Source organism: Delphinus delphis, chromosome 8 (genome assembly GCF_949987515.2).
Source record: "Delphinus delphis chromosome 8, mDelDel1.2, whole genome shotgun sequence".
NCBI lineage: Eukaryota > Metazoa > Chordata > Mammalia > Artiodactyla > Delphinidae > Delphinus > Delphinus delphis.
Genome location: NC_082690.1, coordinates 63143151 through 63169810, shown reverse-complemented (window position 1 = coordinate 63169810; position 26660 = coordinate 63143151). Strand labels below are relative to the sequence as shown.

General features: G+C 45.7%; 1 protein-coding gene across 1 annotated transcript; it reads right to left on the bottom strand.

Annotated features, from left to right (window-relative positions):
• Nucleotides 1-548: 548 nt before the first annotated feature.
• On the bottom strand, nucleotides 549-26660 carry OLFML1 (olfactomedin like 1). The gene is made up of 3 exons (XM_060018438.1): nucleotides 26132-26660; nucleotides 23644-23932; nucleotides 549-1805 (listed from the first exon to the last, which is right to left on the bottom strand). Exons 1-3 carry the CDS (start codon nucleotides 26255-26257, stop codon nucleotides 1015-1017), a joined length of 1206 nt encoding a protein of 401 aa, XP_059874421.1. The 5' UTR covers nucleotides 26258-26660; the 3' UTR covers nucleotides 549-1014.

Below are 26660 nucleotides of genomic sequence, written 5' to 3'. Positions count from 1 at the left end.
GGCATGGAGGCAGATAGAGCCCGATGAGGTTTAGTTGCTCAGTGTCAGTTTTATTGTATTTCAAGCAAGATAAGAAAAGCAAGGGAAGGAAAGGCAAGATAAGAACAGAGGTGGGGTCCTCACCCTTAGGCTGGTTTTCTAGAGGAAGTAGCTTTTGAAAGGCCTATAGGAGGGTCTTGTGTGGACATGCGACTAGCTAAAGGGGCGAACCATTATTTTTAGGCTGAGATGATTAACGTATTGCTGAGAGAAGGTTGGGCGAACAAACATATATATTTGACGCTTCCTTGGGCAATGGAAAGATTATGGGGTTTGCAGTATTTTCTAGCTCTTTCATTTTGTAGCTTTGGTACTTTGAATGGCTCACCTGAACCCTCCTCCTCTATGAAGACTTGTCCTGACTATCTCATAAGGGTGAGATGACTTGTAACATGGGTGCAGACACTTTGTAACTGGAAACTGGTATTCAAATGGTAATGTTTTCCCTTTATTATTACATCCACCTGGCTTGGTGGAGGGGCAGAACCAGGGGAAACCGAGATTAAACATCAATAAGAAATAGTACTTTATTTGGGCAGTGAATAATGGAAGAATATCAGTAGGCATTTGTGAAAGAGGAAAGAGATTTGAGCAAAGACCAGAGGAGAGAGAAGCCAGGAGTATTAGAGGGTGGCTTACATTTCTAATGGCTGGGGGGCGGGGGTGGGGAGAGTTAGAGTAAATGCTAGTAAAAGAAAAGGTTGGAAGTAAACTGGATCGGAATGTGGAAGGCCTTGAGCTCCAGGAGGTTTGGATGGGTAATGGAAGTTGTTGAAAATTCCTGAATGACAGACTCTCATCTATGCTCCTGGAAGATACTGAAGGCAGTACCATCTGGAAAAGGACGCGTGCGCATTCCCACTTCCAGCCCCTATCCCTGTGTGCAATTAGAGGGATTCTGTGTTGCAAAGGGGCTGTGGCTTCCGTCTCCTGGAGAGCAGCATCCCCGGCGCTCTCCCTCGTGGCTGCAACGCATCACTGCAGAGGCTGCTTTCTCTTTGTCTGGAGTTTGTAAATGATCTGGTTTCCATCATTCCAGGCATAGAGCTGCTTATCTCTAGGGTTGTAATGGATCATGGAGTGACTCCTCGACCGCCTGGGGAAGAACACGTTGGGCAGATCCTCCTCCATGACAGCGCCCAGCGGATCATAGACACAAGTGATGTGATGCGGGCCGAGGCCACCAGAGCTATAGACCACGTAGAGGACACCACACAAGAGGAATGAGGCTTCGGCATCCTGACTTCTGCATGGAGTGTCCCATGAGTGTTCCACTCCCAGTGTGTCGGGCTCAATTTTCGTGAGAACCAAATGGCCGTGGATGCTTGGCCCTGAGTGGATGGCCCAGAGCCCGTGCTCATCCGCAGCCAGGTCAATGTAAGTCGAGGGGGAGCGCGGGTAGGCCAGGGCTCTGCCTGCCCCTCCCGAGAGCAGCATTCGATCTTCCACGGTCCTCTTCTGCAGGTTATATTTGATGATCTCATTGGGAGTCCCTTGGCTGTGAAAAAACAGGAAACCTTTGTAGATCACTTGGCCTGTCCCCTGCCAGGAATGTGTTAGGATCAGCTTCCGGGGGGCTGGCTTGGTGCTATCTTCCATGAATGCCCGTATGCTGGCAAATTCCCAGACAGTGTTGTTTCTGGATCCAATTAAGAGATAAACTTTTGGAGAGTCTCTGACAGCATCTTTCATCCAAGAGCCATCTGTGTCCATTGTCTTCTTCACTATTTTCAGAGACTTTATGCCCATCAGCATGTTGTCGCAGCCTGGCCAAACAGGAGAAAAGGGGAAGGTTACTTTATAAACGCAAGAGGTCTGCTTTTCTCACAGATTGCTTTTTTTTTTCCTTCAGTGTTTAGAATAAAATGATCACACAGAGATTAATCATAACTGATTGTAGGATTCAATGAATCAAGGACTTTAATGAATAATTGGGTCTCTGTTAAGTGAGCTGCCGTCCAGTTATAAGAGCATTAGTCACGATAATCAAATCAGGATATAACCAACTATTTGCTGTGTCAGAGGCCCTGTTAACTCTCTAGAGCGCTTGAGGTTGACACACTGAGAATGACTAGGGTATGGAACGACCTAATTCAATTCTGTTTGCCAAGATGTTACTGGGTATCTGCCGTATACTTAGCTTACAGTACTCTCCCAGAACAGTGCTAAGTACTAAAGATAAAAATTATAATATCAACCCTACACCTTGAGGAGGTGACCTTCTAGTGAAAGATTCTGGTTCTTAACCCTACTAGACCATTATAAGGGTTCTACTCATGCCTTCACTCATTTATTCATGAATGCATGCGTGCCTTTAGTCAGCTGACTTTGGATACCTACAAAAAGCAAGATACTGAGCTAGGTGTTATGAGCTGGGGCTACAATGGACTGCGGTGCAATGATAAATTAGTCACGGTCCTGGCTTAACAGGTACATGACTATCTAGAATATAAAGCTTAAAATGAATTTTTTTCAAAAAGGAGGACAAAGGAGAGACATATCATGTGACACAGGAGAGAATCTGCATTTGAATTAGCCCTTGAAAGACACCTCGAAGGACATTCTGAGATGGGTGGGAAAAACTTTCCCAACAGTTAACAAAACCATACTGGGGAAAGTCCTCCAAGATTAGTGTTAGTAAAGTAGTATAGAGTTTCACCCAATACCAGCCAAATACTTTGTGTATAAAACTAGATGCATAAAACAAAGCAGTAAATTGAAACCAGCTCCGTGCCTGGAACCTTGAGGGTGGAGCTAAGGAACATGAATTTAATTCTGTAGGGAGGTAGGGAGCTACTGAAGTTTTTGAGCAAGACTGAAACATGGCCAAGGTTGTTCTATAAGATTAATTAAGCTGGCAGCCATGTGTACGATGGATACAGGGAGAAGAGACTAAAATCAGGGAAACCAATTCGGAGGGTATTTCTATAATCCAAACAGGATGATAAAGGTCTAAACTAGGTGGAAGAAGATGAAGTAAAAAGAAGGGGCCTACATTTTTCTAGCTCCTCATAGCTACTTAGACTATTACTCTCTCAGCTTCATGCAAAAACCCTTCCTTGGGACTTCCCTGGTGGTCCAGTGGTTAAGAATCCGCCTTCCAATGCAGGGGACGCGGGGTCGATCCCTAGTCGGGGAACTAAGATCCCACATGCCGCGGGGCAACTAAACCCGTGTGCCACAACCAGAGAGCCTGCGCGCTCTCTGCCACAACTAGAGAGAAGCCGGCGTGCCACAACAAAGAGCCCTCGCGCTGCAAGCAATGCCACAGCGAAGGTCCTGCATGCTGCAACTAAGACCCAACACAGCCTAATTAATTAATTTAAAAACCCCAAAAAACAAAAACCCTTCCTTCTTTGACCCTGATCCTGGATCAGTTCAAAGTTCTGCCTGCCCTTGAGAGTTGTGTGTTGGTGGAGAAAAACTCAAAATGGTGCATATTGGTGTCATTACACTAAGGGATCTTCAACCTCAGCTGAGCCCTAACTACTGTACTATACTCTCTGTGCTCAGCCCATCTTCCACATGGCACCTATCTTAAATCCTGCCTCCTGCCCCAAAACTAGCTCATCAGTGCCTCATAATAACTCCTTTGCAAAAATAAATACCATTAGATGTGAACTCCCTCCACTTCCTGTTCCTCACTTATAGACTCTTCTTCAACTCCTGCCCTTTCTACCCTCCCACACATCTTTTTTTTTTTTTTAATTTATTTTTGGCTGCCTTGGGTCTTTGCTGCTGCACGCGGGCTTTCTCTAGTTGCAATGAGTGCCAGCTACTCTTTCGTTGCGGTGTGCAGGCTTCTCATTGCGGTGGCTTCTCTTGTTGCGGAGCACGGGCTCTAGGCGCGTGGGCTTCAGTAGTTGTGGCACACAGGCCTCAGTACTTGTGGCTCGCGGGCTCAGTAGCTGTGGCACACGGGTTTAGTTGCTCCACAGCATATGGGATCTTCCCGGACCAGGGCTTGAACCCGTGTCCCCTGCATTGGCAGGCGGATTCTTAACCACTGCACCACCAGGGAAGCCCCCCTCCCACACATCTTAAAAGAAGCCATGTCATTCCTCCTGTGTAAGACTAATACTTCCATCTGCACCCATCTCATCCTTTCCTGGCTTCTTCTAGATTTCCTCCATGAATGATCCCCTTTCTATTATCTCAGATTTCTCCTTCGCTACTATTTTATTAGCTTGGAAACATCAATTCTCCCACAGTTAGGCACTCTTTTCTACTTACTTCACCCTTTCTATAATTTTATAGAACTAGACTCTCCTACAGAATAGTTTATACTCTCTGCATCCATTTCTTCACCTCCCATTCTTTCACTTCACCAGAACTTCACAGAAACAACCTTTTAAAACGTGACCAGGGACTTCCTAACTGAAAACTCAGACCTTTTATTTCCGTATCTTACCTGACCTTTCTGTAGCATGGCAGTATTGATCAGTAAAGATCAAGGGGGGAGAAAATGTCTTCCCCCTTGATCTTTGTGTCACCACAGAGACAATGTCTGTGTTCATCAAATGCCGTTTCATTTTCCTCTTCCTTAGTCACACGTTAGCAGTCTCCTTTGTATGTAAGCTGCACCCGTTGACTTATATCCTGTCTAACGGGATGTAGACAGAAGTGGTATAAGCCATTTCCACATGGTCCTTACATACGCTATCTTCAAGAAGACCTTAGAGTCTTGGAATTGTCATGGTGACCAAGTTAAAGAGGGATGTGGGCCAAGATGAGATGAGAGCTGCTCATCATTTTAGGAAAAGTGGGTCATCAGTTGTAATTATGAGCTGCTTGTCGGGACTGCCCTGTTAGGGCAGTGAGCAGTGTCACAGAGGCAGGGAGTGGTGGCCTTACCAGAAGCATGAAGAACCTTGTGTTTCTCCCTCAAATCTGTAACACAGGTGGGAGAGCAGAGTCTTAATAAAAGCATGGGAACTCTCTGGGCCTCCCTCACTGACTGCTGTAGGGTAAGGTGGTGGAGTGACAGTTGGGTGTATAACAGTCTCTCAAGAAGAACTGAGCACGCTGAGAGTCTCCCTCAAATCCTTCTAAAACCTTTGATATCAGAAGCTAGAAGGGCCAGTGGGTTGTCATTTTGTTCTTAATAAATGCATGGGTTCTCCAGGCCAACTGGAGGCCGAGTAGAGTCAGAGGACAAGAAGCAGGATGATGGGAGAGAAAGCGGACACAAGGAAGAAGGATACACAGCCATAGCACAGGGAACTATAGCCAGTCTCCTGGGATAAACCATAATGGAAAAGAATATTAAATAAAGAATGTATATATGTGTAAAACGGAGTCACTCTGCTTTACAGCAGAGACTGGCACAACACTGTAAATCAATTATACTTCAATTAAAACAAACAAATAAACATGCACAGCCAGAGAAGTCCCAGAGGTTGAGGTCAGTAAGCATTTGGCAAACTGCTTGTGACTGCCAGCTGTTTGGGTAGCAATCCTACCACAGTTCCTTAATCAATTCACCACCCACAATGATCACAGCTTCTCTTCTCTCCTCAAGGGTCCCTCATACCCTCCTCACTCGCCTAGACAGATCTTGCCTCTGATTTCACTGAGAAAACAGAAGCAATAGGAGAACAACATCATCGCTGGTGTGGATTACTGCAATAGCCTTCTACGTGGTGGCCAAACTTCTATCCTTGACCCCAGAGGCCATTCCTCACAGCAGCCGAAGCATCTTTGAAAAATTAAGTCAGATCATGTCACATGTCTGTTCAAAACTCACCAGGGACTTCCCATCTGACTCAGAGTAAAGCTCACATCTCTGCCTTCCGGGCCATCTGGGACTGCCTGCCCACTGCTTCCCTGCCTTGTCTCCTGCAACTCCCCTACTTTGATCATTTTGTGCAGCTACACTGGTCTCCCTGCGGTTCCTCAAATTATGCCAAGCACGTTCCTGCCTCAGGAATTTGGCACATTTTGTTCCCTCTGCTCGGAACCATCTTCCTGAAGATATCTACTAGACTTCCTCCCTCGCTCCCTTTAGGTCTGCTCCCAAATGTCTTCTCCTGATCATAAAGGTCTTCTCTGACCACCCTATTAAAAATGGTGGCCCCTCCTCCAGCTCTCCATATCCCCTTTACCCTAGCTCACTGTTCTCCATAGCGCTTACCTTCTATCTGACATATTATAAATTCATCTGTTAACATATTTATGGCTCAACTCCCCTCAATAGAGTATAAACTCCACGAGGGCATGAGCTTTGCCTTATCTGTTTCATTCACTGCTGTATGTCTTGCCCCTAGGATAGCATCTGGCACACAGCAGGCCAGTATTTGCTGAATGAATGAGTTTCCAACCACCCAATCTATTAACCAGTTGCGCCCAATCCCATACTCCCTGCGTCCCTCCTGCTCTCTTTACTTTTGCAGTGGATCTCATCCCTCTCACCGAGTCAAGGACTCAGCACCAGAAATTATCTTGCCCTCTCCTGCTCAATAGTCTCTTCCTCCCAACTGGATCGTTCCCCTCTGTAAACAAGCAGGCTGTAAGATCATGCTAGAATCCAGTGTGGCCCCATTTTTCTATTCCACTTTATAACAAAACTCCTTGGGAGAGGAGGTTTCTCACCTCCAATTATCCCTTAAGCCACTCTAATCAGCTCCAGCTCTCCACAAGTCTAAGTTCCCCTGCCCCACTGCACTGGATCAGTTTTTGCCAAGGTCACCAACAACCACCATGTTGTAAAATCTAAGGGTCAGTTCCCAGTCTTCATCCTAATCAACTTCCCAGTAAGCTTTGGTTACTTGATTGCTACCTCTCCCTGAAACTCCTTCTCCTCGTGATTCTGGAACACCCCTGCTTTTGTCTGTCCTATTGTTCAGGATTGTTTTAATCTTGGAATTCATGGCTGCTTCCTTATCACCATCCATCTTTAAGTGTTCTATCCTCAGACCTTTTCATTGCTCTATCTATGATCACTTTCCAGCTCACTTCATTCTCTGAAGAGAATGGCTCTGAAGAGCATGTAAGTTCTGAATAAGGATGAAATCCAAACTTGTACCTGGAAAGACATCCTATCTGGATGTCTACTTAGCCCCAAACTCATTCATCTAGTCAGTGTTCCTCATTGGCTATCTTCAAACTTCACCTGTCCAAAGCAGAACTCTTGCTTTTATCCCCCAAACTTCCTCCCTCTTCTTCCCATTTCAAGCAAGAACCATCAATCAGATTTCTTCTCTAGTAGTCATTCTTGATTCATTTCCTTCCATCTCCCCACACTAGCAAGTTCTGGTAGTAAACTTACCTTTAACTTATGATGTTATACTTAAATTAAAATGCTCAGTATATTTATATATCCTCCTCTTCCCACTCCCTCTGCCTCCTCTTCCCCTGCACGCCGTGAACCCTCACCTTTTGCCTGGACTACTACAATAGCCCCTGATTTGTCTCTCTGATTTTACTCTTGCTTTGCTATAGAATGTTCTCCACAAAGGAGTAGGAGTGATCTGTTTAAAAACATGAATTATGTGACCAACCTGCTAACCCTTTTTTCCCACCACTCTTGGAATAAAATCCTAATTTGTCTTAAAGCACCTACCTCGTTTGGCCCCTCCCTGTCTCTGGGACTTGATCCTCCACTTTCTCCCCAACCCTGCCCCACAATCTTGCCTCACTGTGCACTGATTACATTGGCTTTCTTGCTGTTCTGGGAGCTGTCAAGTTTGCTTCTGCCTCAGGACTCTTGCACTTGCAATTCTTTCTGCCTGGAGTGTTCTCTTCCTTGATCCTCCCATGGCCTGCTCCTACTCGTCCTTCAAAGCTCAGTTTCAATCTTATCTCCTTAAGAGACTACCTGCGACCACTGTATCTACATTTAAAATGATCTACTGCAGCATCTCTCTTATTCTCTTTATATCACTTACCATGTTCTGTAATTATGTTATCTGTTTTACTTACTAGTGTATTGTCCTTCTCCCCCATTAGACTATAAGCTCCACAAAAGCAGGGCCTTTGTCTTCCTGTTTACTGTTGTACTCTACTGCCTTACTGAGAGCTCTGTGGTTCAATAAATATCTATTGAATTAATAAGGAAAATAGGTTCATTCAAGCAGATGTTTTTCTAGGGTTTAACTGGTGCTGCACACCCAGAGTTCTGATCACAGATCTGTCTTAAGTAATAATAATTTGTAAAGCGCCTTAAAGCTTTTATGATACTTTCAAATGCATTATTCCATTTAAAGATGTGGCACAACATTGTTACCAAGGAAACGTAGGGCAGGAGTGGGGTTGGCGAGAGCCAAGTCCTGGGAAATCAGTGCTTTCAGCAGTCATGTCATCAGTGGTTGCTCCCAGAGGCTTTGCCTGGCCCACAGCATGGCCAGGGTCAGACTTTGGGGCAAGCTATTGAAATGAGCAGGACCCTGTGGGGCTCCTGGGCACGGAAGTCTTTCTGTGTCCCCCGTTTCTTGTTTGTAGGGAACAGACTCCAGCCTCCATGACCTTCCCTGAGTTCCAAAGGCCAGATTCGAACAGCTGCTAATCAGGGAAGGGAGGGGACTCAGAGACAAGGGAGGAGCAGTCAAGAAACAATAGTGCAGCCTCGGGGCAGGGTCCTGGTTCCACCTCAAGGGATACACAGAACAGTATCTTTGAGCTCTTCTGCAGAACTAAAACCCCCAACAAATGGAAGATGTTACATTCTTCATTCAAGAGAAGGTCACAGTTTGATAACCTTGAGAAGCTCATCGGGAGACCACCTGAGGCCACATTAAAGGAGTGCAGGCCCTGCACACACCCTGATCCTTGTCAGCAACCCCACCCTTCAACCACTGCTATAAAACTCCTCCCGTTAAGGCACACAGTTTTTCAGGGCATGAGTCCACCATGTCCCCTTCGCCTGGCAAAGCAATAAACCTATTCTTTTCTACTTCACCCAGAACTCTGTCCCCAAGATTTGATTTGGCACCGGTGCACAGCGGCCGAGTTTTTGACATCATTATGGAAATCTCTCGGCCATCATTTGCCACCATGTTACCCTACTGACCCGCTTTGCCAGACTGGGGGATTGCTTCCCTGTGGCCTCTGGGTCAACTTCATTCTGGTTGGCCTGGGTTATAGAAGCCAAACCCCTAGGAAAGGCAGAGGAGCCTGGGCCAGCTGGGAACCTTAGAATAAGTTTCAAACACCTCAGCATGGCACTCGAGGTCCCTCATCTGCATTTCAGGAGCAGCTCGCAGAAGGATTCCCCTCCATGCTGAGCTTTGGGGGCTATGGGCTGTGGTGCAGAAAAGAGAAGAGTGGACTGCCCTGCTTACCGAGATCCATCTCTGCTAGGGCTCGGTATGCCTTTTCTCGGTCTCACCAGCCGAATCTGTCTCATGTGAATGCTCTGCTCTTCCCACATACTCTGGTGATCACAGAGGATGAATGAACAAGGATTTAAGCTTGTATGTGATCACAGATACATTTAATGGGAAAGAGTGGGGGTCCCAAGGGCCACAAGAGAAGCTCAGAAGCTGTTCCCTATTGAGGAACAAGCCCAAAATCTCAAGAAATGAATAAATACCTACAAATACATATAATATGCTTGGTACTGTGATAGGTACTTATTTGCATTAATTTATCTACGTCTTATAATAAGCCTAAGTGGTAGATATTTTAATCTCCATTTTCCAAGTTTAAAAAAAAAAAAGTTTGGATAAGTTACCTGGATAGATCATCTAGCTAAGAGGGCCTCTGAGCTCATCTGAGCTGGAAGGCAGGGCCATCCAGGACACCCCCAGCCAGCCCCAGGAACATGGTGGATGGGTGTGTGCACATGGTGGGAAGGGGTGAGCCTGGGTGTGCCTAGAGAGGGAGAGATGAGGATAATGGACTCCCTGGGGCCTGTTCACAGGGTGCTAAGACATCTGTCCTGACTGGGAAGCTCTCAGGCTGCCCATCCTCCTGGGAAGAAAGTTAGCAGGCTTGCAGCCCAGCTACGAGAAACTATGGCTAAGAACAAGGCATTCAATGTCTCATCAGTGAGAAAATGTTCATTTAAAATACAGGAGAAATTAATACAAACATTATTCTTTCTCCTTCTACTCCTCTTTTCTAATGCAGAAGCCTTGAAGAAATAGCAAAACAAGAGTGTTAGATGGTTTTGATCAGGGAAACACAGTCCGGGGGGGAACACAGAATTTCCAACCCCGTGAGGTCCCTTTGGCTTCTCCTATCCCTTTGTAGCCAGAACCTGGGACTGGGAGTCAGAGACCTGAGTGGTCCGAGCTCCGTCTCTGCCTCCCTCTGTGACTCCCTGAAAGTTCCTTGTCAATCAAGCCTTAGCTTTTCCAGCTGCAGAACGAGGGGTTTAGCCTGGATGTCGTATAGTTTATTCAGGTGGATATTCTGTAATTTTTATAAATTCCTCCTCTTTTGGAATTTGGGGAAAATATACTCACAGTGTCTGAGTAAAAGGGTAAGTTAAAACTCCCTGCTGTGCTTCTCTTGAGAGGAGATAATTAACAGGAGTAAAAGGTTGAGGAAGGATAGGAAACAAATTGAAAACTTTTGAGTCCAGCCAAGATGCAAATTATTTAACAGAGACACTGACATTGTACAAACCAGAGAATGAAAATCTGTGGTTTAGCCCTTAGGCAGACTTGCAGACAAGCAATTAGGATAGAATTTGGCCCAAGGCCTCAGAGTGAATTCATATATAAATATCATTTATTTGAATCTTTTAAATATTTTCCCCCTTATTTAATAGGATTACTCTCCAGACTTGCTGAGACTCGTCCCTCCATAGGGGAATGACTCAATCAGAGTTATGTTTTAAAAACAGTGGTCTGCATATTAGTAGAGAATGAACGGGGGGGTGGGTAGAGGTGGGGGAGAGGGGATAGAGGGAGACAGGTGGAGAGTCTGTAAGTACAATCCAGACGAGAAAAATCTAAATGGTGATGGGAATGAAAAAATGGGCACAGACTCAAAAAACAGAAAAAGAGAGGTCAGGTAACTGATTCAGTTGTGGGAGTGGAGTGATAAACCAGACTCAAGGTTTTGAGACAGAAGGGAAGGGGGGAGGGCACAACCTTTAAAAGTATGACACTGAGGATACAACAAAAACTGGTTAGACACAACTAGGCCCAAGATGGCAGAAGATTCAACGTCCAGTAGGCCTTGAGCCCCATGATACGCTCATTGTACTACATTTGCATATGTTAAATGACACCCACAGGCACCATGACAGTTCTGAGGCCGACCATAAAAGACCAAAAGGTGGGTGATGGCCCAATTCCTGGAAATCTCCAACCATTCCCCAAAATAATTGGAAAAATCCCCCCATTCATTAGCCTATGAAATTACCCAGCCTGTAAAAACTAACCACCCCGTATTTCGGGGCTGCACTCACCTTCTGAGACAGACCACATTCTATCTATGGAATGTGTATTTCTCAATTCACCTGCTTTCACTTTACTATGGCTCACTCTTGAATTCTTCCCTGTGTGAAGCCAAGGAACCTCACTTGGCGGCCTGTCCCATGGACTTGCCCAAGACCTCAGACGTGACCATCCTCTCACGCCCCATTTTCCTACAACAGTTGGGGGTGATAGAATGCATGAGACAGCAACAGGGAAGGAAGGTCAGATTTAACTGGGAAGAAAAGTGATGAATTCACTGAAAAGAAGAGAATTTCTGTAAAGCCATGCATATTTTGACTGCTTCTTGAAATTCTCTGTTATAAATCTTGATTTCTTCAACCATCTGAATTGTATTCATGTTAATAAACACTTGTCAATACCTCTGAAGTGACAGGTACATGGGGATGTCAAAGATGACAGCTCTCAGACGAGTAGTCAATTATGAAGCTTCAAGCTATTACAATAAAACTGTCAATGTGGACTTAAGTGTTCTGGAAACTAGGGGCATTTATGCTTTTTGCCCACAGGATATATTTCTTTTTTTTTATTTAATAAATTTATTTATTTTATTTATTTATTTTTGGCTGGGTTGGGTCTTCGTTGCTGCGTGCGGGCTTTCTCTAGTTGCGGCGAGCAGGGTCTACTCTTCATTGCAGTGCGCAGGCTTCTCATTGCGGTGTCTTCTCTCATTGTGGAGCACAGGCTCTAGGGGCACGGGCTTCGGTAGTTGCGGCACACGGGCTCAGCAGTTGTGGCTCACAGGCTCTAGAGCACAGGCTCAGTAGTTGTGGCGCATGGGCTTAGTTGCTCCACGGCATGTGGGATCTTCCCGGACCAGGGATCGAACCTGTGTCCCCTGCATTGGCAGGTGGATTCTCAACCACTGCGCCACCAGGGAAGCCCCTCACAGGATATATTTCTGATATGTCAGCATGGTACCCAAGGTCCTTCATCTGACCTCTTTTGTCATTTGCCCACCACAATGGACTAGTTACTAGTCACTGAACTTGCCATGGCCTCTCACAAGTTTTAAACTTTGCCCCTACTTTTCCTTAGCTCATCTTCACTAACTTAGGATACATCTCTTGTCCTTCAAAACAAAAGTCTCTGACTCTTGCATAGCAGCTAGTTGCTCCTTCCTGTGTACCTGAAGCATTCTGTGCAGCCCTCTTCTGGGGCAGTTTTCGGGCTGAATTGGAATCGCCCATTCACTTTGCTTCCTTGCAAGCATTTAAGACAGAAGCTGCGCCTTGTCTTTTTATCCACAGTGCCTGAGACACAGTACACATCTCCCTCACTATTCAAACGCTTACTGTTCAAACTCAGGAATCAATTAGATTCAGATAATGCAGTATTAGTCAGTTGCTACCCCAACTCACGCTAGGCCAACTTGGAAATCAAATAGATTCAAATAACAAGAAGTATGTGTGGACATTAGCAGGTGCCATTTCACTGTCCGAATGCCTGGGGGGTTGGATAGCAGGAAGGCAGGAAGACCAGCTTATATGAAGTGGTACTCAGTGAGCCATGGGAGGATTTGGCTTTGCAGACGGGCTGAGAACCCAGGGTGAGTGCTTAAACAGGGGCTGGCATACAATACGCGCTCCACATGTTTTGGTGAGTCACACAGAACTCTTTAGTGAATCCACCTCAAAGGTCTTTCTAGGTTCCCAACACTAAAAGTATTTCATGGCACCCAGTACAGAGCCCGGCCAGCTTCCCTTTATTAGTGATTAGCAGCAGAGTGTGAGAAAGAAAACATGGCTGTTGACTTGCATGGCTGGGTGCTGCTCAACAGCATGGAGTGTGTGGAAGCTGGGAAGACCTGTGAGTAGGCGCGAGTCCACTGCTTCCACTGGAATTACCTATAGTTGGAGTTCATAGCCAGGATGTGTCCTTTCAGAAGAGGACAGCTTTCCATAACCTCATCTTACTTGTTTTTCTTCCACAGTATTTATCTTCTTTCTGACATATTATAAATTTCCTTGCTAATGTAGTAATTGTTTGACTCCCCTCAATAGAATGTAAGCCCTATGACGGCAGGGCTTTATCCAATGTGTTATATTCACTGCTGGACATCCTGTCCTAGAATAGCCTCCAGCACATATTACTATTTCTCTATTTTAATTATGACGATGCTAAGAGATATACATCAACAAAAACTCTTTGGGGTCCTGAATAATTTTTTAAAAGTAAAGGGTTCCTGAGATAAAAGTTTGAGAGCTGTGGTCCTAGAGGATCCAGGCTGGTAAATACTCATGTAAAGTGAAGTACGGAACTGGGCAGTCCTCCAGGGAACTTCTCTGATCAAACAGCCTCTGTTTTGCATTATTTATCTAACTGTTGCAACATCTTAAGCATTCCAGGTTTATAATTATGAACTTCTTGCTTTTATTTAACTTTTATTTAAAGACTAAGCTGGGTTTTGTTTTTTGCATATTGGGTTAATTTTTTCCTGTAATATTCTTACCCAAACTAAAAAGGATGGAGATGTTCTCAATGTCTAGGTGTGGTATTACCATTCTCCCATGTGCCTGGTTAGAAAACAGAATCATTTTGCGTGTTGCCATGGATCCTTCCCGTGCAATCAATCCCACTGTTCTCTCTATCCTTTCTCAACGTGTGTGGGTATAGCAGCTGCTCACCTCATCCTGAACTCTGCAGCAACCCTCTCACTGGTTCTTTGGTCTCCCCTCAAAACCATCAATCACACTAATGCCCCACTAATCCACTGCTTTCCTATAGAGATTTGCATATTTAAAATCCCATCTTTTTCTTTTCTTTTTTTTCTTTGCCACACCACACGGCATGTGGGATCTCAGTTCCCTGAACAGGGATCAAGCCCACGCCCCCTGCATTGGAAGGCAGAGTCTTAACCACTGGACCGCCAGGGAAGTCCCTAAAAACACATCTTGAGTGCTACCTCTTTCCAGAAGCAGCAACACCAAAAGCCTCAGATGGATGCTACTAGAGGTTCTAGGGAAGGATGGGCTCCAGAGCCAGACTTGAACTTGCTTTGGCCAAAAGAACGTGGTCAAAGTGACCAGACCTTGGTGTGCTTGTGCCCTCTCCCTCAGACATCTGCCTCCACCACAAGAACAAGCCCAGGTTTGCCTCCTGCAAGATCAGATGCCATGTGGAGAAGAATAAAGCCATTGCAACTGAGGCCATCCTCAACCAGCCATCTCCTGGGCAACGTGTCACTAATTGTAGATGCACTAGGGAGCCCTGCCGAGAATAGCTAAGCCTGGTCCAGGCCAACAGAACTCCCAGCTGCCCTGTGGACTCCTGAGAAATAGTCAATGATTGTTTTAACCCACTAACTTTCAAAGTGGCTTGTCATGCAGCATTATTTTTTTTTTTTTTTTTTTTTTTGTGGTACGCGGGCCTCTCACCGCTGTGGCCTCTCCCATCGCGGAGCACAGGCTCCGGACGCGCAGGCTCAGTGGCCATGGCTCACGGGCCCAGCCACTCCGCGGCATGTGGGATCCTCCCGGACCGGGGCACGAACCCGCGTCCCCTGCATCAGCAGGCGGACTCCCAACCACTGTGCCACCAGGGAAGCCCATGCAGCATTATTGTGGCAGACACCTCGTGTGGGGTCCGGGTAAGGGAACCATGAGCAAGATAGGGAGACTGAGATGAATCTAGTGTGTCTAGCGGGTGGTGCTTACTCTTCAGCGTAGCAGGAAAGTGGGAGGAAGATCGGGCTACATGAAACTCTGAGACACAGTTTCATCATCTGAAAAGAAGTCATAATACTATCTACCTAGCAGAGTTGTCATGGGCATTGGCTACCATATCAGATACAAGAGGCGTAATGGAATTCCTGGCAAACAGTTGCTTCCACTTTCCAAGAAACTACTCCTCAAGGTCAGAAAATACTGATCCCTACTCTGTTCCAGGCACTGTGTTAGACTTGGGGAACACAGCATGAATAGTGCAGAGATGCATGGAGTATATTTTATGTTTTCAGAATAGCAGATTCAACACAGCATAGAGCATCAGGTGAATGGGAACCGGCAGTAGTGGCACAAGACTAAGTTGAGAAATGCTAAAAGTTGCTGTGTTCAAAACTTACAGTTACCAAAGGGGAAAGGGGGGGAGGAATAAATTTGGAATTTGGGATTAAGTACACACGACTATATATAAAATAGATAAACAACAAGGACCTACTGTATAGCACAGGGAACTATATTCAATATCTCATAATAACCTATAATGGAAAAGAATCTGAAAAAGTATATATATATATATTTTCAGATATATATCTGAATCACTTTGCTGTACACCTGAAACACCTGTAAATCAACTATACTTCAATAAAAAAATAAAGAACTTAAAGAAAACTTAAAAAAAATTGTTCATATGGCTTGTCATCTACTTCTACAATAACAGTAAATACAATAGATATAGAATGTACAATATTCATGGTTTTTATTTAATCAGCAGGTATTACTTTCAGAGAGAATAACAAAACAAATTATTTGAAGAAAGCTACGTTGGGGTCAGTTGTAAAGGGCTTTCTTTATGTTATTTTATGGGGTTTGCTTTACCCTGTAGGTTGTGGCTGCCATCTAAGATGATAAGCACTGATGCAGTAATTTTATCAAGATAACCCTGGTGGCAATACAGGATGAAACCCTGGAAAAGGAAGATCGGTTAGGAGTCTTCTGCAGTCATCGAGACTGGAGATGATGAGCGAGCAGTGTAGATGGAAAGAATAAACTTGAGAGACATTCAGAAGGAAGAATCTATTGAGCAACTTATCAGATGAAGGCCAAAGGGATGCTCCTGAGATTTCTAGCACAGGAGAGTGTGTGTGGGACTCTTCTGTTAACTGAGAGAATAGTGGGGGAAAGCAGAGGAAGTTCATTATTTAAAAATAAATGAAGAAAAGGCAGGGAATTAAAAACCAAGGGTTGGAGAGCGGTGGGGAACTGATGTTTCTTGGACAGGATTTGAAAGAATGATTTAAAGCAATCTGTTTGTGAGTAGGAATCATCATCAAATAACAACTAAGAGGCCTCACATGGTCTTCATGCATGTCCCACAATAATAATGCCTCTGGGCGCAGGTATTTAGTCTCAGAGCCGAGGGCTGCTACCTGAGGGCCTCTGTGACAGCCCTGCAGATGGCCGGCCTGGCCCCGGTTCTCCCTGCTATGAGCACTCAAACTCCCCCACTGCCAGCCCATTCTGAACACTAGAGCCAGATGATCTTCCTCAAAACCTCCATCTGAGCCCGGACACTCCCCTGCGTACCACTCTTACGCAAAACAGCACGATGGGAAAGGTTAGTATATGTAGGAGTCGGCCTGCCTTGGTTTGAACCCTCCTCTGGCGTCAGTTAGCAGTGAGACCTTGGACAGATGACTTATTCACTCAGTGCCCTGATTTCCACATCTATAAAATGGGGGTTAATTATAATACCTGTCACATAGGTTTGTTGTGAGAATTAGCTGATATAATCCAACAAGACATAGAAAATACTTAAAGATTACCCGGTACATAATAAGCGCTCAATAACTATTAGCTACGGGTATTCATATTACTTTCATTCCCCACAGCTAGAAAGCGAAGAGGCTCAGCACAAAGGAGCTTAGGTCTTGTCTGGTTCTTTCATCTCCTCTCCACTTCTCCCTACACCTGAGGTCTACTGAACCCTAAGCCCGATTAGGCCTTTGTACATCCGCATGCTGGTCATTTGCTTGAAGTGCCCTTTACTCTGTTCTCCATGTAATTAGTTCTTTTGCAACATTAAAACTTGGCTTGAGGGTCACATTCCAGATTCCACGGTCTCCCCCATCCCCATCTCCATGGCAACCTTGACCTTACTTAATTACTGAATGCCTGCCCCTGTGCTTCTGTGACACCCTCCATCAGAACAGGCATCACGCTACCTGTTATTTTGTGTTTGTTTGGAGGTTTCCCCACTTGGCTGTAAGCTTTTTGAGGACAAGAATGTTATCCTATTCAATGTTCCATCTCTAATGCCTGGCACAATGCCAACGTATATACGGAATTCAGCTAGAGATTTGTTGAATGAATGAACAAATGAATGAGTCAGAGAGAGAATGAATGGGGAGGTTCACTACACCTGGAGCCAAAGCCATCAGCTAAAACAACTCTGGGATCTTCTATTAATACCTGTAGTGATGGTCCTGGAGGTATCCTCATAGACCATGGGCCTATGTCTGTTGGTCTTTCTGAACCCAGCACAGTGACCTATGGCACTGTCCCAGAGGCAGCATAGGATAAGCTGTACATATACCTTTGGCACTGCTGCTCTGCGAATGCAGTAACTTCTGTGTGTGTATGTGTGTGCGCACACAAGTACTCTCATACCCTCCTGCGCTCACACCTGTGTGTACCCTCAATGCCCTCCTTTGTGGGAGATACCTCTGTTGCAATTTAGAGTTATACATCTCTTAATGTTTTGTTCCACTCATCGCAAACTAATGGACCTTGAGAGTTGGCTCACAAATATGTTTTATTTGGCTTCTAGTGGGTTTTATGCTAGTTTGTTTTTTTTTAATTTTAATTTAATTTAATTTAATTTAATTTTTACGGTACGCAGGCCTCTCACTGCCGTGGCCTCTCCCGTTGCAGAGCATAGGCTCCAGACGCGCAGGCTCAGCGGCCATGGCTCATGGGCCCAGCCGCTCCGCGGCATGTGGGATCCTCCCGGACCGGGGCACAAACCCGTGTCCCCTGCATCGGCAGGCAGACTCCCAACCACTGTGCCACCAGGGAAGCCCTGTTTTTATTTTTTATTTTGTTTGGTTTTTAATGGCTTTCAGTATGAGGCACACACATTTATACCTGAATGGACCCCAGAGGCATCTGAATTTGCAGCAATAGACTTTCTCCTCTAAAACATGATCTAACAAAGGATATGAGTTATTTACTTCAGCAGGGAGAGGGTTACTGGAGGTAATTTGCATGCACTCTTGCAAATAAAGGAGCGGGACTAAAACAGGAAGTAAAATAATGCTACAATGTCTTATTCTGACTGCCTTGAGAATTTTTCTTTACAAGCTATTTACAAGTTAAGAAGAGGTTAACACTCTTCTGATCCATCCATGAATACAGCCTGTGGAATCTGCCAAAGACTGTTAGTTGGATAAATTCTCAATCTGGGTATCTGAACCAGTGGTGCTTTGCCATAAGTCGCCAAGTGCAATGCAAAATTTCTTTTTACTTATAACAGTTATAGTACCAAAGACTTGGAATGAGTTTAAAATATAAGTTAGATTGTATTCAAATATCTTTCAGTCACTGCATTCTAAATTGTGTGTGTGAGAGACAGAGAAAGAGAGAAAGAGAGAGAGAGAGAGAGAGAGAGAGAGAGAGAGAGAGAGAGAGAGAGAGAGAGAGAGAGAAAGGAGGAGAGAGAGTCTATATGTGTTAGAGTTAAGATTCTAAGAATTTTACCTTAGCCCAAACATCCCTGGAATTGCGGTCCTCACGTGAACATCATTTGTGGATCATCTCTCAATAAAGGCTGAAGACTTGAGAACAGCTCTACAGGAAATGGCTTAATTACAGAGCAACTCTACCGTATTTATTATCCCCAGTATCTGGCCCTTTGTAGTTGCCCAATAAATATTCCTAGAATAAACGAGAACCATTTAGACTGATGTTAGAATTTTCTGGAAATCTCCTAAGACACAATGTTGAATTTTCCAAGGAAGTTATGTTATCTTCTCTCTCTAGGTTTTCTGAAAACACTCTCTAAGATGGCATGTATGTATGAACGAAACACTTGATGTGACCTCTGGCGACCCTCCCTAGCCCATAATCCCATATTTGCCTACACAAGGATGCTGACTTGAGGCCTCAGGATTCTAGTGAAAGTTTCACAGCCAGCACAGTCCCAGCAACCAAGGTTAGAAGATAGGAAGATGGGAGCCTTGTGGGAAGAAGGTGGGTACACGTAACAGCACTGGCTGGGATGGGCAGAATTCTAAGGTTCCCACCCCCATGGTCATGCCCTACATACTCCCCTCCCCTTGAGTGAGGGCTGCAGCCTCACTCAATATGATTGTGAATATGATTGCCCTCCTTGACTAGGTTACATCATGAGACAAAGCTAAAGAGATTTTGTAGATATAATTAAGGTCCAAAGTCAGTTGATTTCGAGTTAATCAAAAGGAAGATGATTATGGGTGGGCTTGACCTCAATCAGATACAAACTCTTAAAAGAGAGACTGAGCACATCCCAAAGAGAGGTGCTCTCCTCCTGGCCCCGAGGGAGCAGTAGGCACATTGCGAGCTGCCTGTGAAGAGGAGCGGCTTCTGGAAGCTGAGGCCTCCGCCCTACAACCACAGGAAGGTGAATTCCGCCAACATCAATGAACTTGAAAGAGGACCCTGAGCTCCAGGTGAGAAGGGAGCCCAGCCAACACCTTGATTGTACCCTCACGAGACTGTTGAACGAAGCATCCAGCTAAGCTGTGCCTGGACGCCTGAACCCAAAGAAACTCTAAGATAATACACGTGTATTATTTTAAACTGCTAGAGCTGCGGTGATTTGTTACATAGTATTAGAATAACTAATACAGGCATAGTTACTAAGATACATGGCCGAAACCATGGGGGATGGGCACAGTATGTAAAATACAAAACAGTGCATGGAAGGGGGATAGACTGGCATTCCAAAGTCCATCCTTGGGCACAGAACTTCTGGAAATAACAGGTCAGAGGGCACTAATCACGCAGTTGTGATTGTTTGCAGGTCTGTCTTTCCCTAACCAAGTTCTGAGGGGTCTCTGCCATCATAGATGATTTTGCCCTGACCCCGGCTCTCTGAGTACAGGAATGAAGACGTCAGTATATTCACGGTCAGGCTGAGGAGTCAAACACACACAGATATGCGTGGTTGAGAGTTAGTGCTGCCCTGGAAGATTGAGTGAGGCGCTCCAGGTGCATTAGGGGCCAATCTGTCTGGTGGGGCGGGGAGGGGAGAGCTGGGGAGGTGGGCAGAAGTGTTTACAGAGAATCCACAGAATTTTTGAGACATAAAAGGTGGGTAGAAAAATATATATACATATATATATATATATATATTTGTTTATCTGTTTTAATTGCTCCTGCATGTGGGTAAATTATGGGAGGAGATGGAGATCAGCTCAGGCCACTTTCTGAAGGGTCTTCCTCATATAAAAGGCTGAGATTTGAAGGGGTTTTTTGTGGCTGTTGATAATTGGTGCCAAACGGCGAACACATTCTACATCCACGTGTGTTGTGGGAAGGCCTACGAGACAGCACACGGCAGGAGGAGGCAAAACCAGAGGCCAGAGAAGCTGTAAGAAAGCCAGTGCAGGATGCAGACATGTTCCACTGCTTCCTCTGTCCCTGCTGTGAGCACAGGGCCCATCCAGGAGTCGAGGCAAAAAGTGCTTGTTGAATCATAAACTGACAAATCATCAAAAGAGGGCTCCCGGGATTCCCTGGTGGCGCAGTGGTTGAGAGTCCGCCTGCCGATGCAGGGGACACGGGTTCGTGCCCCAGTCCGGGAAGATGCCGTGGAGTGGCTCGGCCCGTGAGCCATGGCCGTTGAGCCTGCGCGTCCGGAGCCTGTGCTCCGCAACGGGAGAGGCCACAACAGTGAGAGGCCCGTGTACCGCAAAAAACAAAAAACAAAAAGAGGGCTCCCGAGGCAACAGGCATGGAAGCAGCCATCTCTGAAAAGTCGAAAGAGTTTTCACTCACCGTGGAGCTGGGAGAGGGAATATTTTAGGCCTCCAGGGTCTGAGAGATGAGGCAGAGGACAAGGGTTGAAATAGCAGAAAGTCCAGGCTCAGGACCTCTGCTGAGCTCTAGCTGGAGTGGAAGTGGGCAACCTCAAGGCCTGAGGGGCTTAGAGTGTCTCAGAGATCCAAGCCAGCACCATCGTCCAGGCTTGGGGTCCTCCCTCACCCCTGGGGAGAGCACATTCTAGCTCAGGCTACATTTAGCACCCAATCCTCCCCATCAGCTTTTTAGGGAGCTGTTCCTTTTCCACTGGCTCATCCTTGCCCTTTTCCCCAGTCCCTCGTCCCATGCTTACCCCCAGCTGCTCCCTCTCAGAAGGAGGAGGTTCATCTCAAGACAGGGCCAGAAAGGACCACTCACTTGACCAACTTGACCAAGTGCTTCATGATATAGATAAGGGACCCTCTTCTCTGTCTTCTGACTCAGAGATAAGATTTTCTCTTTTCTGCCAAAACCTAATAACCCCTCTGTCTGTGCTAACAATCCCTCTATCCATTCATTCATTCGTCCCCTTAGTTATTCACCAACAAGTATTTATTGAACATAGACACAATTCTAGGCACTGGGATGCAGCATCGAACATGAAAGGCAGGATCCAGGCTCTCATAGAGCTGACACTCGAGAAGGGGAGGCAGAAAATGAGCATCGAGCAAATAAATGAACTAGAAGATCTCAGAGTAATAAGCGCTCCGAAAAAAACAACAAAAACAGTCCAGTAATAAGTGCTCCACAACGCCTCTTGGGTTACCTTTCGCAGCGTACTTCAGACCAACCACCCGACGGCCTAGGCCAAAGACCCGGGAAGCATCGTGGACTCAACCCTCTCATTTTTCACATTCAATTATCTGTCACAAAGCCACGTGTATTCCAATTCTCAGTGACTCTGAAATCCGTCTGTCCTTCTCCATCTCCCTGACACTTCATGCAGACACCATCACTTATTGACCAATTTTTTGCAGTATTTCCCTGATTAGTGTTCTCTCTCTAGTCTCGTCCTCTTCCTGCATGTCATGCCCCTGCTTAAAATTGTTCAATGGTTCTCAACAGTTTCTTCAGTCAAGTTCAACCCCCTTAGCCTAGCACGCCAGGTCTTTCATTATCTGGGTGCTACTGAACCCTTCAGCCTTGCTTCCCTGCACTCACCTGCCCCACGCAGCTTCCACTCAGCCATCACTGCAGATCTACATGTGGAAGTGTTACTTGCCTTTGACCTGCTGCACCCTCACTTAACGCGCCCTCTGCTCATCGTTCTCTAACTTCTTTGTTCAAAAGTCAGATCAGATGTCACCTCATTTTGGAAGACCCATGGAGTTTTTACAAGGATTACATTGAAAAGATATATGAGGGGCTTCTCTGGTGACACAGTTGTTGGGAATCCACCTGCCAATGCAGGGGATATGGGTTCGATCCCTGCTCCGGGAAGGTCCCACATGTCGCCGAGCAAGTGGGCCCGTGCGCCACAACTACTGAGCCTGCGCTCTGGAGCCCGCGTGCCACGAATACTGGGGCCCACATGCCCAGAGCCCGTGCTCCGCAACGGGAGATGCCACTTCAAAGAGAAGCCCGCGCTCCGCAACGAGGGGTGGCCCCCCACCCCCCACCCACCGCTTGCCGCAATTAGAGAAAGCCTGCGCAGCAATGAGGACCGAATGCAGCCAAAGATAAATAAATTTTAAAAAAAAAAGAAAGAAAAAGAAAAGATACGTGAAACCCTTAGCCCAATAACGGCATTCAGCTTATGTCTTATTTACCTGATGAAATTTCTTACATTTGGGGCAGGCATAATTAGCAAATAAATAAAGTTTTCCTATTTGCAATGAAACCATGTCAGAATACAGCCTCTGAGGTGGGGGACTTGTCTCCCTCATTGTTTTAATGAAATGGAAATTTTCCTTCTCATTTATGTTTTTGTTGCTTAATACTTGCTATTATCATTTGAGCTTCTAACCATTATTCTTAATGGCCTGGAAGTGATTCTGATGGATCCCAAGATTGGAGACAAATACCTTGAACATATCATCATCCCAACAGAATACACAATAATAATTCACTGTAGTTCCTGGCCCTGAGGGTTGGCTGTTGCCTTGTCCAATTTCACGATGTTTCTGGGCACATTTGCAGCCTCTCCCTACTCCCAGGGCACTGGGAGAATCCACCAACCTGCCACGATTCGTGGCAGGGGACCACACACCTCTATCAACCCAAGGTCTATCTCGAGATGCCCTTCCTAGGCTGGCTTCTAACACCATAGCCCTGGTCTTCTACGGGGGCTTCAGGAACTCTCTGGGAAAGGGAAAGCTGCTTTCTGAGAAAGGGTTTTCCTTTGGACACCTGTGCCCCGATAAGGTTTCTCTCCCAGCACATGCCCACAAGAGCACATATCCAGTTCTTACTGGGTCAGACCCCCTACCTGTGTGGGAGCTGTCTCCGAGCGTGAAAGTCCCCAGAAGGGGTAATAAAAGACGCAGTTCTCTTACTTGCATTCAGCAGTGTCCGGATCCTTTTCTCCTCCTCAGCTCCTTGGACTTGCTTTTCTGTCAGCATCTTGTCCTCTGATTCTGTGCACACCTCAGCCTCCCGCAGGTACTCCAGGTAGTCGATCTCTCGCTGGGCACGTTCGACTCTCAGGGCCAGGTTATGGACCGCACTCTTGTACTCACTTGTGTACGTCTGACATCGTCCCAGCATAACGGATATGTTTTTCGAGAACTCTCGGAAATCTTCAATGTATTCTCTCGTTGCTTGGGTACATTTCTGCAGTCCTTGCTTCAGTCAGAAAATAAATTCCCAAATTACTGCCAGTTATTTAACTTGCCCAAGTAATATCAACAGCTCTCGTTCACAGGAAAAAGACTTTTAAAATACAGATAGTCAAATGGGGGGGAAATAAAAATCACCCACAGTTCCTTAATTCAAAGGACTATTGACACTTTAGTGTACAAATCTTTAAAAGTTTTCCCATGCATGTAGTCATACATATATAAACATATTTTTAATGTGATTTCGCTACATGTATGTTTTATAACATATTTTTAGCTTGCTGATATATTGTGAACATATTTCAATACCAATTAATATATATCTATACCATAATTTTAATGACACAATTCCATTGAATTGACATCCCATTATTGTTTCCATTAGACTCTTTTTAATGGACACTTATGTAGTTTTCAACGTTCTGCCATTCAAACAAAATCTTTGTCTTTACATATTTGTGTATTTCTCTGGTTATTTTCTGAGGATACCTTTCCAGACGTGAGCTCCATCCCCAGCACCTGCACAGGGCCTGGCAGTCGTACTCAATAAATACTTGCTGAATGAAAGCTAAGTAAATGAAGGATGGAAATGGGAGGGGTTGCTGGGTCAAACAGCATGTAGACTTAAAGACCATCTGGCGGTTCACCAAAATGCTCTCCACAAAAGTTGTAACAATATTAATATATACTCCAAACAGCAGGATATAAGACTGTTCATTGATGAATGAAAGAGAGAGAGAAAGGTGGGGGGAGAGAGAGTGTGTGAGAGGAAGGGAGGGAAGGAAGGAGGGAGAGAGAGACAGCAATAGAGAGGGAGAGAGAAACAGGAAGGGTGAGAGGGAAAGAGGGAGGAGAGAGAAATTGTCTACATCTTTCCTCCTTTTCCTTACCCCTCTGACACAAATCCCTCAGTGGCTTCACTTTGCTGCTACGTGTCTGCCTTGGCCTGGTGGAGCACCTGGGGACTCAACTTCCCGCCCAGGTTACCACGATCGGGGCAGGAAGACCTATATACATCATATCCCTATCTTCTTAAATCCACATTCATAGCTATGAAAGTATCAGTCTATACTCGATACCCTTGTCTGCAGACAGATTCGAGTATTGGGAAAGCTTGCAGGGATGTGACTGGCGCTGACCCCCAAGGCAGGTTGGTGGTAAATGAAGAGGGACCACGGTTGAGAGTAATTCTGGCACATTTAAGGAGGTGAGACTGGGCAGGAGGTGTCTGAGGAGAGAGCAAATGAGGCAGCAGCAAGAGGCCACTGGCCTGGGAACATTTCCTCCATGGCTTCCTGGCCTCAGTCCGCCGGACGTTAGGAAACATGTGCAGCCTGCTCTGAGGAACTGTTTTACCCTGACTGTAACCAAATCGTTTGGACTTGAAGAGTTTTCAGGAAAAAATAGAAAATTGGAGATAAGCGTGTCTTTGAGAGAAGATAAATAATTTATCAAAAGTTAACTTGTACAAAAGCAAGGCATGAAGTACGAAACAGCCAATGTCATGGCCAGGGTGTGTCAGAGGTTACTGCGGAGGGTTACATTTGGCCCTGGGAGTCTGTCCCTGCGGCAAAAATGTTGGGTTTTGCAAAGTTTAATGAAGTGGCAGCTGCAACACTTGGAGAAAAAGAGGCCCCAACGCTTTTCTCTCTGTTTAATGTTGCTGAAATCTGCTCATTTCTAAAACCAAGTCCAGTTGAGCAAAAGAAGCTAAGAGCTTCTCAGGACACCAATATCATGACTTTTTGCAGTGACCTAATGGCTCACCATGAAAAGACATAAAGAAAACTAAAATCTGCGATCATCCTGATATAGTAAAACATGAAGAAAACGTGACCAAATGTTTAATTTTCCTATTTTAAAAACTGAGCAACTGAATAATATTTTAGACATTTACCACCATGCCAGGCAATGTTCTAAGTAGGAATTAATTTATTAAATCTTCAGAATAGCCGTAAGAGGTAAATTCTATTATCGTCCCCATTTTACAGATGAGGAAAACCTGCCAGAGCAGAGGATAGCGGAAAGCCCTGCTCAAGGTCTGGGAGAAACCACTAGACTATGAAAAATACTAAGTGTACATTTAGCAATCTATTTATCATTCACTATCTGGAAAAATGCATCACAGTAGGTAGCGAAGCGTGGGTAAGATAAAGTGACTTCCGGGAGGCAGGTTCCCCAGATCAGGGGCACAGATGCCACCTACCTCCAAGACTTGAAAGCGCTGATAGATGTAATGCACCATGGCCGGGTCCTGGGCGAACTGCGGCAGGGGCAGAAAGGCTGTGAGGATCAGAACGCTGAAAGCAGAAGCTCGCCTAAGAGCCAGCATGGTCCTGCAAACCACCCAGGGTGGGAATCTCTTCTGCTGTTGCTTCTCGAAGAAGGCTCAAGGGTCCAGGGGGTGGTCTCCTGCTTTCTAGCCGCTGCTGAGAAAAATTCTCCAAAAACAGCCAGACAGCAAAGTCTGCTAGTTACTCCCTCAGATGCGTGATCTTGCTTAGCAAGCTGGTGATCAAGTCCAGCTGTTGGCAAGTCAGTCTCCGGAGGCCCTGCAGGCCGACTTGGGGTAGAGGTCTCCCTGGGTCCAGCATCTGTCGCTATCACCTTTGACACACACGGACCCTCTGCAGGCTAGTGGCTGTCCCCTCTTCCAGGCCTGGGTGAGTGTGCATAGGGGTGGGATGGGGGGCGGGGTGGGCCTCTCCCCTCTCCCCAGCTCTTTCCTTTTTACT